Source organism: Lissotriton vulgaris, chromosome 2_1 (genome assembly GCF_964263255.1).
Source record: "Lissotriton vulgaris chromosome 2_1, aLisVul1.2, whole genome shotgun sequence".
NCBI classification, from domain to species: Eukaryota; Metazoa; Chordata; class Amphibia; order Caudata; family Salamandridae; genus Lissotriton; species Lissotriton vulgaris.
Genome location: NC_141687.1, coordinates 1,679,971,836 through 1,679,987,006, shown reverse-complemented (window position 1 = coordinate 1,679,987,006; position 15,171 = coordinate 1,679,971,836). Strand labels below are relative to the sequence as shown.

Sequence of the window (15,171 nt, the reverse complement as noted above, 5' to 3'; positions counted from 1 at the left end):
ACTCACGGTTGCTTGGGATTCCTTGTTCTGCACAAACAATCCTTCCACTCCTAAGGTCTCGACTATATTTCTAGTACCTGCCATGACAGAGCTGCAGGCACCTTTCTCTATGCATCTACCATCATTGGCAGTCACTTCAGCTGCCCACTTTCCACGCCCATCCTCACCTATACCTGGGGACACATCACTTAAAGCGATATTTTGGGGCACATAGCGTCAGTCACACTCACTCAACCCCGACAAAGCCTGAAACCTATTGAACAGCCTTAAGTTGCCCAAGGGGTGTATATTAGTTTGCTCTACCGATCTAACAGGATCCCTTCCAATGGGTACCCTGGGGCCATAGAAATATGATAGGGGGATAGTTTGTATCTCAAGTGACTTATCTGATCGTGGCCAGCTGCAAATGTAGTTAACACTTCTCCAGCCTTTAGAGTTAAAAATGACACAGTCCCCTTTAGAAGACTTAGGGCTCCTTCCCAACCAGTTCACTCTCCTTGCAAACAGAATTTCTGAAAAAATGTTCGGTGGTAATGGGCGATGCTTATTGAGCCAAAAGAGACACTTATTTTTCAACTCCCCATAAGATTCACGTTTGCCCTGAGCTACTGGAGGTACTCCCGCTAATATTACCACATACGGTGCTGATTCAGGTGGGAGATCAATAGTCGGTAGGGTAGCCACAGATCTTGTTACAGGCCCCACGGTACTTGCTGCGGGCCCCAAAGATGGATTTGACAGAGGTACTGTTGGTCTAATCTCTGTAGCATGAGGCCCTTGCTCCGTCCCCACTATGCTCCCAGTATCAGGCCGTGTAGGTAGCAGTGGTGCCAGAGAAGTCAACGCGTTAGCTGCCTCAGGGACTCTGGCTCCCTCAATAGTTTCCCCAAAATTGGGAGCATCTGGTGGGTTTTGGGCTATTGGTGATTTCCGTTGCAGGTTTGGAACACTACGCCGTGATCCAACCTGTTTCTGGACTGTTGATAATGAAAGTTCCAGACACACCAGTCTATTTTCAATAGACTCCAACCGATCATATATTGGGTTGCATAGCTTTTTTATAGTTCCCTCCATTTTTTTCCAAAATGGTTGGTCTAGATCAAGAAGTGGCTCATTCCTTACAGGTACCTGTGGCCCTCCATGACCTTCAATAGTTGGTGGTACAGTCTGAGTTTGGCTACCAGATGACGTTACTACTGGCGTTACTACTTCCACCTCCTTTGGGGCAGACTTCTTTGGGTTCTTTGCTTTCCTGCCCTCAGCTTGTATGGATGGACCGGGACGTTTTCTTTTAGCTGACAACCCCCCCTCTATCCGTGCTGGACCTGATTTTACATTACAAGCTGAGCGAGTTTTGATGTTAGGTGAGGGGACTTTTCGAGCACCAGGATGGGGGAGTAGTGACATAGATGAAGACGTGTTTAGCTCTTCCGTAAGATCTAGGTTGGGTGAAGAATTAACATTCACCACCCCCGAGGGAGGAAGTGTTCCTGGGTATCTTCCTGCCGAGGTAACGGTGATCTAGCTGGTGCCAAATTCCCCAAAGATGAACGTTTATCAAGCAGGGTGTCCAAGGATAGCCTTTTTTCCGTGAGTTCTATATCCTTGGCAAGGGCTGACGATACCCTAATCAGGAAAGTGTCCAGTGTTCACAATAAAGAGCCTCCTGTAGACCTTCTACCATTAAGGGCTGCCTCTGGTGGCGTCGCCATGATCACTGATGTAAGATTACTAGTCCTCCTAACCATATGGACCACACAAAAAAGTCTGAATTAACACTAACCTTATATCTGTACTGGAGATGTTAGTGGTCTGGCCCGTTCCGTCCTTGCTCGTGCTTGAACGGGCTTAAACGGGCCCACCCTTGGCCCCGGCTTCGCGAAGCTGACCTCAGCGCCGATTTAAAGCGCCTCCGGGAGCTGGCGCGAGGTCAGAAGTGCGCGCTGCCGCTGAGGCTTCCGGGAGTTGTGGTCCCGGGGTGGCGGCGCGATGTTATGCAAGGAATGACTCTTGGGCGGTGGCGGCGTTCCTGGTCCCTCGTGTGGCTTTCCAAAGGTAAGGTGCTTTGGTCTCTCCCAGGCTCCGCCGACCTCAGCCCCAATTTAAAGCGCCTCCGGGTGCTGGCGCGGGGTCAGAAGTGCGCGCCGCCGCTGAGGCTTCCGGGAGTTGTGGTCCCGGAGCGGAGGCGCGATGTTATGCAAGGAATGACTCTCGGGCGGTGGCGGCGTTCCTGGCCCCTCGTGTGGCTTTCCAAAGGTAAGGTGCTTTGGTCTCACCCCTCTTCATCGGTCAGTTACTGCAAATATTTCCTCACTTGTGAGTTAGTGGACATGTCAGTGTGAGGTTGCTTTGTTACAGAGATCTGCAATGTAATCTGTTTCCAGCTGAAGTCTTCCATCTGAACGCTTCTGGGCGGTGTAACATGCAATCCAATATGGCGTTTGGGTGGAAACTAGTTACACAGTGTCCTATTGGGCACTTAAACAAACAAGATGGTTTATTCATAAATGTTTACTTTTACTCGAATTTTCTTCCTAAATTCAATATTAAGTAGTGACCCCTTCATGTTCTCGCCAAACTTATGCTCAATTGCCTTCAATAGTCGACAGACTTCAATGTGCACAAAATGCGGCTGCAAGAATCCTCACAGGAACTACAGCGAGGAGTTCGGACAAACCAGCCCTCAGAAACCTGCACTGGTTGCCAGTAAAAGAACGGGTCAACTTCAAGACCCTGTGCATTGCCCACAGAATAATGCACAATGAAGGCCCCCCCATTCTCAGACCACTTCTGACACAGCACCAGTCAAGTAGACAATTAAGATCTAACTCCTTATCCCTCGCAAACGTCCCTAGAATTAGGAAAGCCAGAACCGGCGGTCGCCTGTTCTCTTACAATGCCCCTAGACTGTGGAACTCCCTCCCACTCTCTCTGAGGCAAGAACAAAACCACCTCAGGTTCAGGAAGCGACTAAAGACCTGGCTCTTCCCCTAAATGTTCCCTGATCACCTCTCCCCTATTTTCCCCACCTTGTTGGAGCTTTGGTCACTAGCGCTGTGATGCCCTAGGGTAGCTACGCGCTCTATAAATCCCAATCAAAATCAAATCAAATAGCACAGCAACGGAAAAACACGTGTCTTTATTTGAAATGTAGAACAGCATAACGTTTTAGCTAATCTATAGAAAGGTAAGTACACACTCCTGTCATATTCTTACAAGTCAATGGAAGTCGTGTGTGTGTTCCATGTCTGTTTAAAGGGGTCATTGATACTAAATTCAGCTAGAAGCACAACTTTACCGATAAAAACTAGCAGAAGTAGGTAAGCAGTGTCCAACCCTGGTCCATGCCAGATATTGGCATAATAATGAGATAAAACACATTTACATGCAAAAGGTCTAAAAGGGAATCATCTATACATTCAGTATTTGTCCAGCAATGTGGCCTGGATGGGGCCCTCCTGCATTGGAATTGACTCTTGGCATGTGACTGGCTCTATCCCTGGCTTTATATTTACAGCATTACCTTCTCCTCTAAGTGTTGTGATGAAAGTGCCGGTATGCCAGTACAAATGGTTCTGGATCTAGCGCCTCTCCTAAGGAATTCTGGGTCCTATTGACCTGCTATGGTGAAAATATCAGTTGATTTCACTGTAGCTGCCAGTCGGTGGCTTTTGTTTTTAACTGGTGGTTAATTTAAACCATGCCTTTGTTTTACCTCATTGGGACTTTTAAAAGTCTAGTGTTCAAACCCCATATAGTACAAGTGTATCCAGTGGAAACCATTTTGACTGAACAACTGTAATCCCCACCACAGACAAAAGGACCCAGCTCTTTAGAACCCGCCCTTAAAGAAGAACATTCCTGTCATGCTATGTGTGGGAGAAGAGTGTGTGCTTCGTTGACTCTGGATAGTCGGATCTATGCCAGAGTTCTCTGGCTAAGTACTTACTACATCAATGATTTCCATTGAGGTTATTTACATATACATTTTCTTTTGTGGATATCACAATATTATTTTTGCATCAAGCTGTTCTGGACCTACCTTGGACACCCCTTGTGAAGGAGCTGTAGGATAGTTGTGAAGGAGCCGTGAGGGTCCTTGTGAAGGAGTTGTGAGGATTTGTACCCTGATATTGCCTGGCTGCAGTGGGTGGTGTCTGAACGCCAGAACATGAGACAAAAGATGTCTGTGACGCACACAGCAGCAGAAGGGACAACTGACTCTTGTCCTGCTTTTTGTACGAGCCGAACGAATCGAAGCAGCAGCAGCAGTGCGGGAGCACTGATGAAAACCGCTCTGCTCTGAAAAACTAAAACGCTCGGAGTGGTCGAACTGCCCGAATTGCCCCAGCCCCAGCCCAGCTGCTTAGTCCCGGACTTTCCCGCTGCTGGATTCCTCACGGCCGCAAGTTGTGCTCCCAGGCTGTAGGGGCACTCAAACGCAGAGCTGCGAGCCTCGACATCGGCGCCAACCAACCGGCCAGCTTGTGGTAAGGATTAAGCAGGAGCTGGGGGGGGGGGTGGGGGGGAGGGCAAGCGCGGCAGAGCATAATCGGAGCCCAGGGAGAGTTGTGCTCAGGAGCCCAGGAGCACCACGGAGCACTACGGAAAAGCGGCAGAGCTGGGTACAGTTGCGGCACCCCATTGCGCACGGTTCCTGACCCAGTGGCTTTCGACACTGGGGACGCTGGGGCAACAGAGGTTAGTGGTGGATATTAGAGGCAGCCCCTGCCAGCATTTTTTCCAGCACTTTTCCATCAATAGCCACCAGAGATAACTACGTCATTGAAGTCGCCAAGCACTTTTTGTAAAAGAGACCCAAATCTGATTCGCCCAGCAGCCATCCCCTCACTGAAGTTTTCACCTAAAAGTCAAAACTTTACCACTCTGTCTTGCCAGGCATATATCGGAGTATATTTGAGCAAGAAAGCACAAGGCAGGGCAGCTTGAGGTGAAGAAGTCCATGTTAGTTTAAAACAACTTGCCCACTTGCCAAATTTATGAGTCTGGAAATTAAGCCACACAACAGGGGAAATAGGAGGCTCAGATCATACAGCGTCCAGAGCTGGAGACTCCCCTGGAAGGTCTCTTATAAACTCAATTATCTATCACTTCATAAATCAGTGGTTAGACAGGTGAAACGCCTCGCACGGAAAGAGATAAAAGGCAAAACCAACAGCACGATGTAGAAACCAACCATCATAGGCCTTGATACAGACACAGGCGCTAGAATTAAGCGCACGACAAGGAACCAAGTGCGGTTGGAGTCTACACCTTCGGGGCTATCACGACATTTCAAATCAAGCTCAATTCCGAAAGCAAATAATAAGTCGATCTGCAATTACTTCACGGCAATAACATCTGGTAAAAAAATATTGGGAACAAGTGTGACCTACAGGAATGTATTAATACACTCGAGCCCACAAGACAACAAGTATTTACAATGCAATGGTCTCGGCAGTATTAAAGGAAGAGCTATTGGCATTGCTTATGACTTTTTTTAAAAAATCATAAAGAAATAGCATTGTCATTTACATTGCCAATAGCTTAATCATTAAATATATGGCATTGTCATTTACAATGCCAATAGCTTAATCGCTCGCAAATGCATGACCTATTGCAGTTACACTCAGACAGAGCCACACACATACAGAGCCACCCACACAGAGTCATTCACATAGAGCCACCCACACACACAGAGCCACCTACACAGAGCCACCCACACATAGAGCCACCTACAAAAAAAGTTATCTACACAGAGCCACATACACACAGGAGAGAAAGCACAGCCAGGGGGCAGGAAAGCAAGCACAGCCAGGGGGCAGGAGAGCAAGCACAGCATTCATAAAGCTCAACTAATACATATTTTTCCAGATGTATTCTGTTGAGTTCTAACGAAAAATACAGTCAGTTTTCGAAACGCATTGCCATTGTAGATGTGATTTCACGAGTAAGGCTAACATGTTCGAGCTATCAAAGATGTCACGTGACCTTGTGTCATTTGAGAGCAGAATACAGAATCCCTCTTGCAGGCTTGTACTAGTAGTTTTGCTTTATAGGAATTATAAAACCGCTCCCTGCTACTGTTATTGGCATTTCTGTACGTTTACAGCCTCCCACCGCGCTTGACAGGCAATAAAAAAAAATACACCGTGTTCAAATAATAACGAGTTGTATGTGAACATAGCGCTATAAAGTTGTCTCCGGGCTTTATATCGGCGCTACGGAAAACGATACTACGATGCTGCAGAGTCTGGCCTATCTCATGTCGGAAACGACTCCAGCTCCACGCAATAAGTTAAAACACAAAGAGGGTCAACCTCCTGACCGAGGGGGTGAAGTGGGGTGGGGGTGGCACTTACCATCTGCATCACTTTGAGCATCGCCTGCACTGTCCGGAGATAGCCCCTGTCGATGGGCCGGGGTCCTGGGACACAGTCACGGTGATGGCGCTGGTCCAGACAACGTGCACACTCATGGCTGGTCCGGGAGTGTCCGGTGTCGCAGCTCCCTACCCTGTCACTACAGCTCTCACTACAACAGCTGCTGAACCCTCCGGTACCTCCACACCCTCAATCACTCACTTAAGCAATCAATCAAGCCCTGGTCTCCCTCTCTCCACACTTCTGCAGCCCCTGGCGTCCCTCACCGGCCCTCTCAGCCTTTCCTGCCATCCTCTGCCGGTACCCATAGCCCACTTCCCCTTTTAATGCTCTCCGGCGCTGCCCTCCACTTCCTTAGCACTCACTGATAGCATCACCCCACCCATCTGCCTACGCCGGGTATCTCCTTGTACTCTGTACACCTCAGGGTCTCTCTGTTGTAGTGAAGAAGTTACTCTGAGTTCAGCATCTGTGAGCTCTCGCCCATCATTAGTTCAAAGTTCAGCTTGGTCCAAAAACGGGCAAGTTTCGGAGGACCCGGTCTCTCGACTCTCAAAGTCGAAAAAGCACACGCCATATGCTGCTCGTGATTCTTAAAGTGCCCTTCCTTTATCAGATGCCCCGCGCCGACGTTTTACCACGGCAGCCTCTGCCCTGACAGGTACCCTCATGCACCCCTCCTCTCTCTTGGAAGCCCCTCCCCCGTGCGTTCCTCAGCTCTGTGTTTTCGTGCCCACCTCCTTTGCAGCACTTTCTCCTCTTTCCTGCGGTCTGTGTTGCCAGGCCCGCCCCCTACACTTCCTCTGTTGCTATTACGACCATCCCCCTGCACGTGTTGTCGCTACCCTGTCGCCCCAGGACTCCCTTGCTTTGCCCTGGTTTCCTGCTCTCTCTTTCTTGGTATGTCCACCGCTGCACCCAAACTTCCTCCCTGCTTCCTCTACCCTAGTTTTCCCTTCCACAGACCGGGTGCTCCCCTGCCTGGCGCAGGCCTCCGGTACCAGGTCCCCGGTCCTGCCCTCCGCAGGATGCTGGCTGTTGCTGCTGGGATGAGACGCCCCTTCAGGCCTCGGTCCCTGCCTCTTGCCCACACGTACACGCCCAGCAGAACAGGGAGGGGCCCGGGGGGCGAAAAACTTCCTGGCTGAAACAGACACCACATTCAGTGTAGTCCTGATCGAGCGGGACTGCGCATCCTCACGCACAAGTACACTTTACACAGCACTCGATTCTAAAGTCAGCATCCGACACCCTGCAGCACGGCCGGGGCTAAACTAACCACACCCGCTTAACATCGGAGCTGGTTCTCAAAACAACAAAGGGGGCGGGATACAAAAACACAGACAGCGGGAGGGGGCGGGATACAACGGGAACAAAAAGACACAGACAGCGGGAGGGGGCGGGAAAAAAGACGGCCAGAACGAGGAAAGAGCAGCCTGCCTCAACTTTACCAGCAGGAAAATGGCGGCCTCAAGCTTCAGAAATTTTTCTGATTTGGGGGCGTGTTCGGTGTTCTCAGAATGGGCGTGGCCTAACAGTGGAAAGAAGAACACCGAACACACCTCCAAATCCGAAAAGGACGGAGCCTATTCAGAGGGACAGCTCTCTCTTCCAATGGCTGGCCTCCGTTTAGGAAGCCAGCCAATGGGAGAGAGGCAAAAACAGAGGCGGGACAAATCGTACTACTAAGAGTCATTAAATCTCGGGACTTCCGGTTCTGCCTTCGGCAGACCGGATATTACCTCGACCTAAAAAGGAATTGAGTCTGATCCAGCCCCCAATCTAGGAGCTCGGCACATGAGAAACTGGGCCACACTCGCCCAAGAGAACAACAGAGAAATGGTAAAAGAGGCGAAAGGACATAGAGACTTGGAAGTGATTGGTATAATAAAACAAATAGAGTACCCTGCAGTGCAGAAGGGAAGGCAGGAGTGGGGCCAGGAAATATCAGACCTCCACCTACTCCAGGGAGAAAGGCAAATCACATTAATGCAAAAACCATCGACAGATGTCTCAGATGTCTTGGAAGTCTTTGAAATCTCACCAACATCAGAGCATTCTGACCCCAAAGGAATAAGGATGGACGAAATACGCCAGGGAAAACCGGATACTCAGGAAATGTCATCAACATTGGAACAACCACTGGAACAACTGGAACAATCTAAGAGAAATAATCAATCCACACACGTGGAGAACACAACAAACCAACAGGCGGAGGACGGCCCTTAGCGGCACGATCTGTCCATGTCTCCAACCCCGGTACAGTGACATAGCTTATTAGTAATTAAAAGCTTTACCTTTAACCAAAGTTCGCCCATAACGGACGATGACCGGAGAGAGTACACCTCCCTGGGGGAACAGAACCTACCACATACAACATCTTATAAAGAATGCCATAGCCAAAACTCCCTGTTATCCTCAATAAACTCCACATTAACAACGGCTGTTAATGCTCTTACTTGGCAAACACAGAAATTAGAGAAACAAATGGATACAATGCAGGCGCTTGCGACAGCTATGATTAGCACTGAAGCCAGAATCGACTGAAAAACTGGACTCAATGAGGAAACAACCTATTGCCAGATGTCTGTGTCTTCCAATTGTGGAGAAGCTTAGCTCATTACCGGAGGTTCTAACATCTATTGTCACAGAATTAAAGCAAAGACAACAGGACAACATCGTTCAGCCGAATTAAAGAACAACTGAAAGCCTGTCAATAGAAGGCAAACAAAAAGGAATGCATAGTTATGCGGGCATAGGCAGCTCCCCCAAAAGGATGTCACAATTTGTAGCAGAATTGAGGCGGGTAAACCACTATGTAGGGAAGCTTGATCCAATGGAAATGATCCAGACACCAATAAACACACAAATCAGTAAACAAGTCTCGACGTCTAGGGACACTCAAGCGAGCAAACAGGTTCCGTGCAAGGACACTCCTCAATTACCTTCGAAACCGGCACCATTGCTCAGTCAAAACATAGCCACTAACGAGGAATCCATAACAGGCAAGACTCTACGCAGTAATGCAGATGGGGCCACCAGTTTGGAGAAAACCTCAGCTCCTGGTAAAACCCTCTCCAGAAGGGCTAAGAAACGTTTGAAAAAACACACAAAAAACATTAAACAACAAAACAGGGCAAAGGAACTAATATCAGACTTCAGAGATACCCACGATACTCTACCCCAGAAAACAAACGTCAAAAAGGCTTTAACTCAAAAGAACTCGGGTCTTCAGAAATTATTCCCGATTTTTCTAAAGGAAAGCCACATAAAAAATAAATTTGAACCCAAACTAATTACAACTGCGATTAGCAAAGAAACTCCATCACTATGCATAACTTCAACTTCCGAAAAAACAACGGTTTCCACAACCATCGAGGAAAACCCAGCATTACTGATAACTCCAACTTCAGAGAAACAAACGGTCAATACCACAGACGAACGACCACAGCAAGAATTAAAAATGATCTTACAAAACATTACCCCCAACATCCACCCTGAAGAGCAGTACCAGGAGATCCACCGTAAAATTTGGCAGAGGCCCCCAGAGGGGCAAAGAACAACAACCATATTAAGGGACAAAACCGAGCCTCGTGGCCCACAGGATGCTAACAATGACCCAGGAGCAAAAGCCGTACCTGCATACTGCAGGGCATTACATCCTGCTGCCATTAACCAAATGCCCCCAGAGTTTAGGAATGCGGAGAATACCTCCATAATCTTTACACCAGAATATACCTCACGGGAAATCTCAGACATCCTAAATAGGGCTAACATTTTACAAATTTTAAAACATATTCCAGAGCTCTCCTCTATCGTAACAGAAGATCTAATCCAAGTCCAATTTAAAATACTAGACAATAACACATCAAGAGAATCAACCATATTAAAATGGATCAATGGTGCCATCCCACAAATAATTATGAAGGAGAGAGATCTATTTGCAAACTGGGGTATTAATGTCCACATGCCTAAAGAAGAGAAATACCCATTCATGTTAAAAAGTGGATCTCACCCGAAACCAGTACAGAGTCCGCGGAAGTCCATCTTAAAAGGAACAAATCATGTTGCGTGAACCACTACATTTCCTAACTTAAGAGTTCACGTCTCACCCAATTACAGCCAAACAAGGCGAACGTGTTCCTAGCACACATGGAAAGGGCCATTTTAACAATAGATCAAGCAAACCCTTAAAAATAATATCCTTGAACGTTTTTGGGCTAAAAACGACATTAAATAACAAGGAAGCATTCGAATTTCTTCAGTCTGGAGACCTATTATGCCTTCAAGAAACCTGGCTACTTGCCCCACAGGTGATACCTGGCTTCATGGAAATCCAGCAGCCAGCAAAAAAATACAATATATTTGGAAGACCTTCAGAGGGCCTATCGATATACACGCGCATCAGTTGCAACATAAAAACAAAACCCCTACTTAAAACGGACATGGTTCAAGCGGTTCATTGCAAGGCATGAAAATAAACGGCAGTCCAGTAAAGATTGTCCTTTTGAACATCTACTTTAACAGCAAAAAAACTCCAAGATATATTGATATGAGGTCATTAGTGGACACTCTTGAAGACCTACTAGGCACCCAGCCAAACTGTGGGATCATAATGGCTGGGGATTTTAACACCCAAAATCTTGGAGCGGATCCAGATGAAGCATCTCCAAATGATAAAACAGGATCGGTAATGAACGCATTTTTAAATACGTATAGACGAAGATCAATACAAAGGAATTAGCAGCCGGTAATAGCTATGAATAATGACTTGCAGAGGACGACCAAATCAACGATCTACTATATATTTGTGTGTAATTTCTTGTTGTGACAGGTGGCCGAATTTCAAAAGACTTTCATCTGTAGCAGTGACCACCTCCCTCTGGCCATATCCATTACTTTACAAGCAAATCTGCTCCAGCCCATTGTCCTTGTGGGCAACACAAAAGGGGAAGAAATTCATGTTTTGCCAAGGAGACTAAAGCGGAATAAAGTAGATACATCAGTCCTAAAAAGCGATTGGCCGAAAATAGCGGACAAATTCACAAGTGGTAAAATCCCTGAGAATTGGATCAATCTGTCGACGAAGGTATACGATCTTTTAATAGGCAAACACATAAGGCATCCTCCAATAATCAGAGAAAGGCCTTGTTGCCAATTCCAACCGCGGTGTAAAAAAGTGGAGCCAAGCAAGAGACTACTTAGAACCTCCTCACGCAACCATAAGCAGGGGGGAAATAATGAAACAAATCAAATCCTACTTTCAGCAAGGATAACACACAGAAAAAACATCTGGGAGCACAAAAGAAAACAACAAGATTCTGAAGGGCAGCACGTCTTTACTCTGCCGACTCCAAGCAAACAGGCGGAATTTTGGACCTATATTAATAGGCTCTCATGGCACGGCCATGATCGACGCAATGCGGTCGACAGTGACAAATGGATAGGCTACGTAACCTCACTATACTGTGGAACCTCTAACCCACCATCAACAGGCATGCAAAGGCCCTGCACCAACACAGGTTAGAGCGACACACACCCCGCAGACACACCCGGGCCATTTGTGGAAGGGAAACTGACAACCATCGAAGAAATGTCTGAATCATTAATCAGTGGGGACCGTGTGATGACAATCCTAAAAAACATTAAAAAAGATGGAGCTCCCGGTCCGAATGGCCTACCAGGCCATCTTTTCAAAGAAGATTGCGACTTCTGGGGAACCGTACTCACACCACTCTACCAGTACTGTATGACAAATGCAATAGTCCCGGAGACTTGGAAATGATCCCTGTTGCAACCCATCCACAAAAAAGGAGACATTGGGGACCCTGCCAATCACAGGCTAATTGCCTTACTGGATATTGAGGCGAAAGGATACGCCAGCCTCCTCCTGAAAGATCTACAGGACTGGGCAGATGAAAATGAAATTCTCCCTGTGTACCAAACTGGTTTTAGGCCAGGAGCAGCTATAATGGATAATTTTCTAACTCTGACTTACCTAATACATCAATCCGGGCAGAAAAACTCGCCGCCTCTCTTTGCATGTTTTGTGGATTACTCCGCTGCTTTTGACGGGGTCAATTCGAATATGCTATGGCAGAAACTACAAGACTGGGGGATACCAGTAGACCTGTTGCAAGCCATAATCAGTCTCTATACAGGAACTTGGGTACGAGTAAAAACTGCGGCACAGTCAGCCACCAAAAGGATCCTAACAGAGAGAGGGTTAAAACAAGGCTGCGTACTGGCTCCTCTGCTATTTAATCTCTATATGGCAGATCTTGGAATTTTTTTTATCTAATGCCAACCTTTTACTGCCCAAAATCGGCCCAAATGGATTATGTTTAATGCAGTAGGCAGACAATATGGTTTTATTAGACCATACAAAAACAAGCATGCAAAGACTAATAGACGCTCTAAACATTCATAACAACTACAATGAATTACGAGCAAATGCAGAAAAAACAAAAGTCATATTTGGGAAATACACTAAAAAACTCAGACAACAATGGAGACTGGGTAATCTAAAAATAGCAACAGCGACCAAATATAACTACCTGGGGGTCTGGCTGATGAGCAATGGGAAACCCACAGCACACATCGCCTCAGTCGAAACAAAAATAAAGCAGTAACATTTACGCTGTGTGAACTGCACAGCCCGACGACCAAGGCAATGAGAAAGGTCTTAAATGCCAAATTACTACCGGCAATTACGTATGGCCAGATAGCATTCCAAGAAATTGTTATAAACACTATGGAACACGCTAATTGCCGCGCATATATGCAAATCTTTCACGCTCACAACGCTTTGGTGTGACTGGAATTTGAGCTGAACAAACAGAGTTATGAGCACTGGCGATCAATGGTGCGGTTTCATCGAGGGGTCTGCGCAGCCCCCAGGATACAATGAAGGCAATTTTAAAGACAATTTTCATTAAAGGGATCAATCCGTGGCATGACGGCCTGCATACCCCCTGTAATGAACTGAACCTTGACATGTCCAAGTTGCAGGATTTTACTCACCAGCCCGGCACCCTAAAGTCCATACTGAAAAAGCAAGTTAGGTTACTATCAAAGGCAGGGGACTTGAAGGAACTAAACTCTTCCAGCAGCAATATTGGGATACTTTCAAGTTCATATGAAGCCCATTTACAACAACCATACCTTAATACGGCATTAAATAAGGCGATTTTAAAACAAATCTTTATGGTGAGACTGATGGCCTTGTCGATCAAAGACATTAATAGGCGCTGGAAGCCTTGGAAGCAATAACAACCTGCAGATTTTGCCACCAATATGAAGAATCCTTGGCTCATCTGGTTTGCACATGCCCTTGTTTGTTGCATGCATGACGTACTTTATTAAAGCCCTTGTTTTTAAAACATGGGGTGCGAACCTGTACTGAGGCCATTAAACTGCTATTTAATCTGGAGATTCCAATGGAATTGGCAAGGTTTGCTAAGTTTGCATATAAAGCCAAAGAACTTTTAGGTAAAAAAAGCATAATGCACCTTTGTAATTGAAATTATTAGGCCTGCAGAATGTATGCTTTATAGAGGATTGTACAACTCTCACCTCATTGAAATGAAAACTCCTATGTATATTTAGCATTTAGCCTATTTATGCCACCATCGGATCTAAGTATTTTATAATGACATCGAAACTCTTAATTAAAAAAATTTGGTTCGAGTATCCCAAAGAAACGTTTGAACGTATACATGCCTCTTTGACCCTAAACCCGCCCCTGCAAGACTGGCAAAGCCTGCACATAAGGGGAAGAAATCCACAGGATTGAACTGATTTATTGTTTACACCTGTACTTCACTGATTTTATCTGTTTTTTAATTGCTCCGTTCGGAAAAAATTATATTTGATTGTTTTAGTAAGATATAACATATCACAACTTCCTCGGTACGAACTAATTGAAATGAAGTACGTGAGATTTTATTTGAAATTTTGTAACAATTTTTATTAATTGACACAATAAACATTGACTGACTGACTCTTTTCTTTTACCATTTCAGTGTGACAGACATCCCACTCACTGGAGGGGTTGGTGCAGTGACGGTTTTCATGGTCGCCTACACGGATTCCTCCTTTACCATTCCTTACACCGATGCAACAATGACTGTCAATGTTCAGGACCCCCTGTATGTTTCTGTTTTGATACCAGACCTCGACGCAACAAGATTCTCAGTTTTGGTGACGCGTCTGTACGCCACAGGGACCAGTGACCCCAACGCAGTCCAGTCCTACGACATTATCACTAACAAGTGAGTACCAGAAGAGAACCACATGAGAGCCTATCAGGAGCAGGGTCCTGGCGTCAGGAGTGGGGCCCCCACTTGTGGTAGGCGAGGTAGGCTGCCCAAGTGTAGACATTGGGTCAGGGGAAAGGTGAGCAGGTCTCCTTCAAACGTGTCCATGTCAAGGAGATATGGAGCGAGGGAGTGGTGGGGAGCGGTGCGGGGGTGGGTAACTGAAGCCACAGTTCAAGAGTGCAAACCTCATACTCAAACTTAAATGAAGGAATATGGAATCTACTTATGAAGCTACACCTCTTGAACTGTTACAGTTTATGTTACAAACGCATAATACCACATCAGGGATGACAAATTAAGTGAAAGGAAACTGTGAAAGATTACAAATGTGGCCTAGTGCATGAGGATTGTAGTCGTGTTTTGTTTTATACTAGTTCTCCGACGTGGACAGTATGAGCGCTTTATGTGCCAAGTCACATAAAGAAATGCGGAAATCACTTTGTAAGGTTCAATTTTATTCTTGGTAA

At 46.4% G+C, this 15,171-nt stretch overlaps 1 protein-coding gene across 1 annotated transcript in view; it reads left to right on the top strand.

Annotated features, from left to right (window-relative positions):
• The window catches only part of LOC147733082 (uromodulin-like), an 82,776-nt gene that overhangs the window by 10,993 nt on the left and 56,612 nt on the right, over nt 1-15,171 (top strand). Inside the window, exon 3 of the mRNA XM_086958922.1 lies at nt 14,408-14,656. Within this exon, the coding sequence (XP_086815048.1) occupies nt 14,408-14,656 (249 nt within the window). The remainder of the gene's footprint in view (nt 1-14,407; nt 14,657-15,171) is intronic.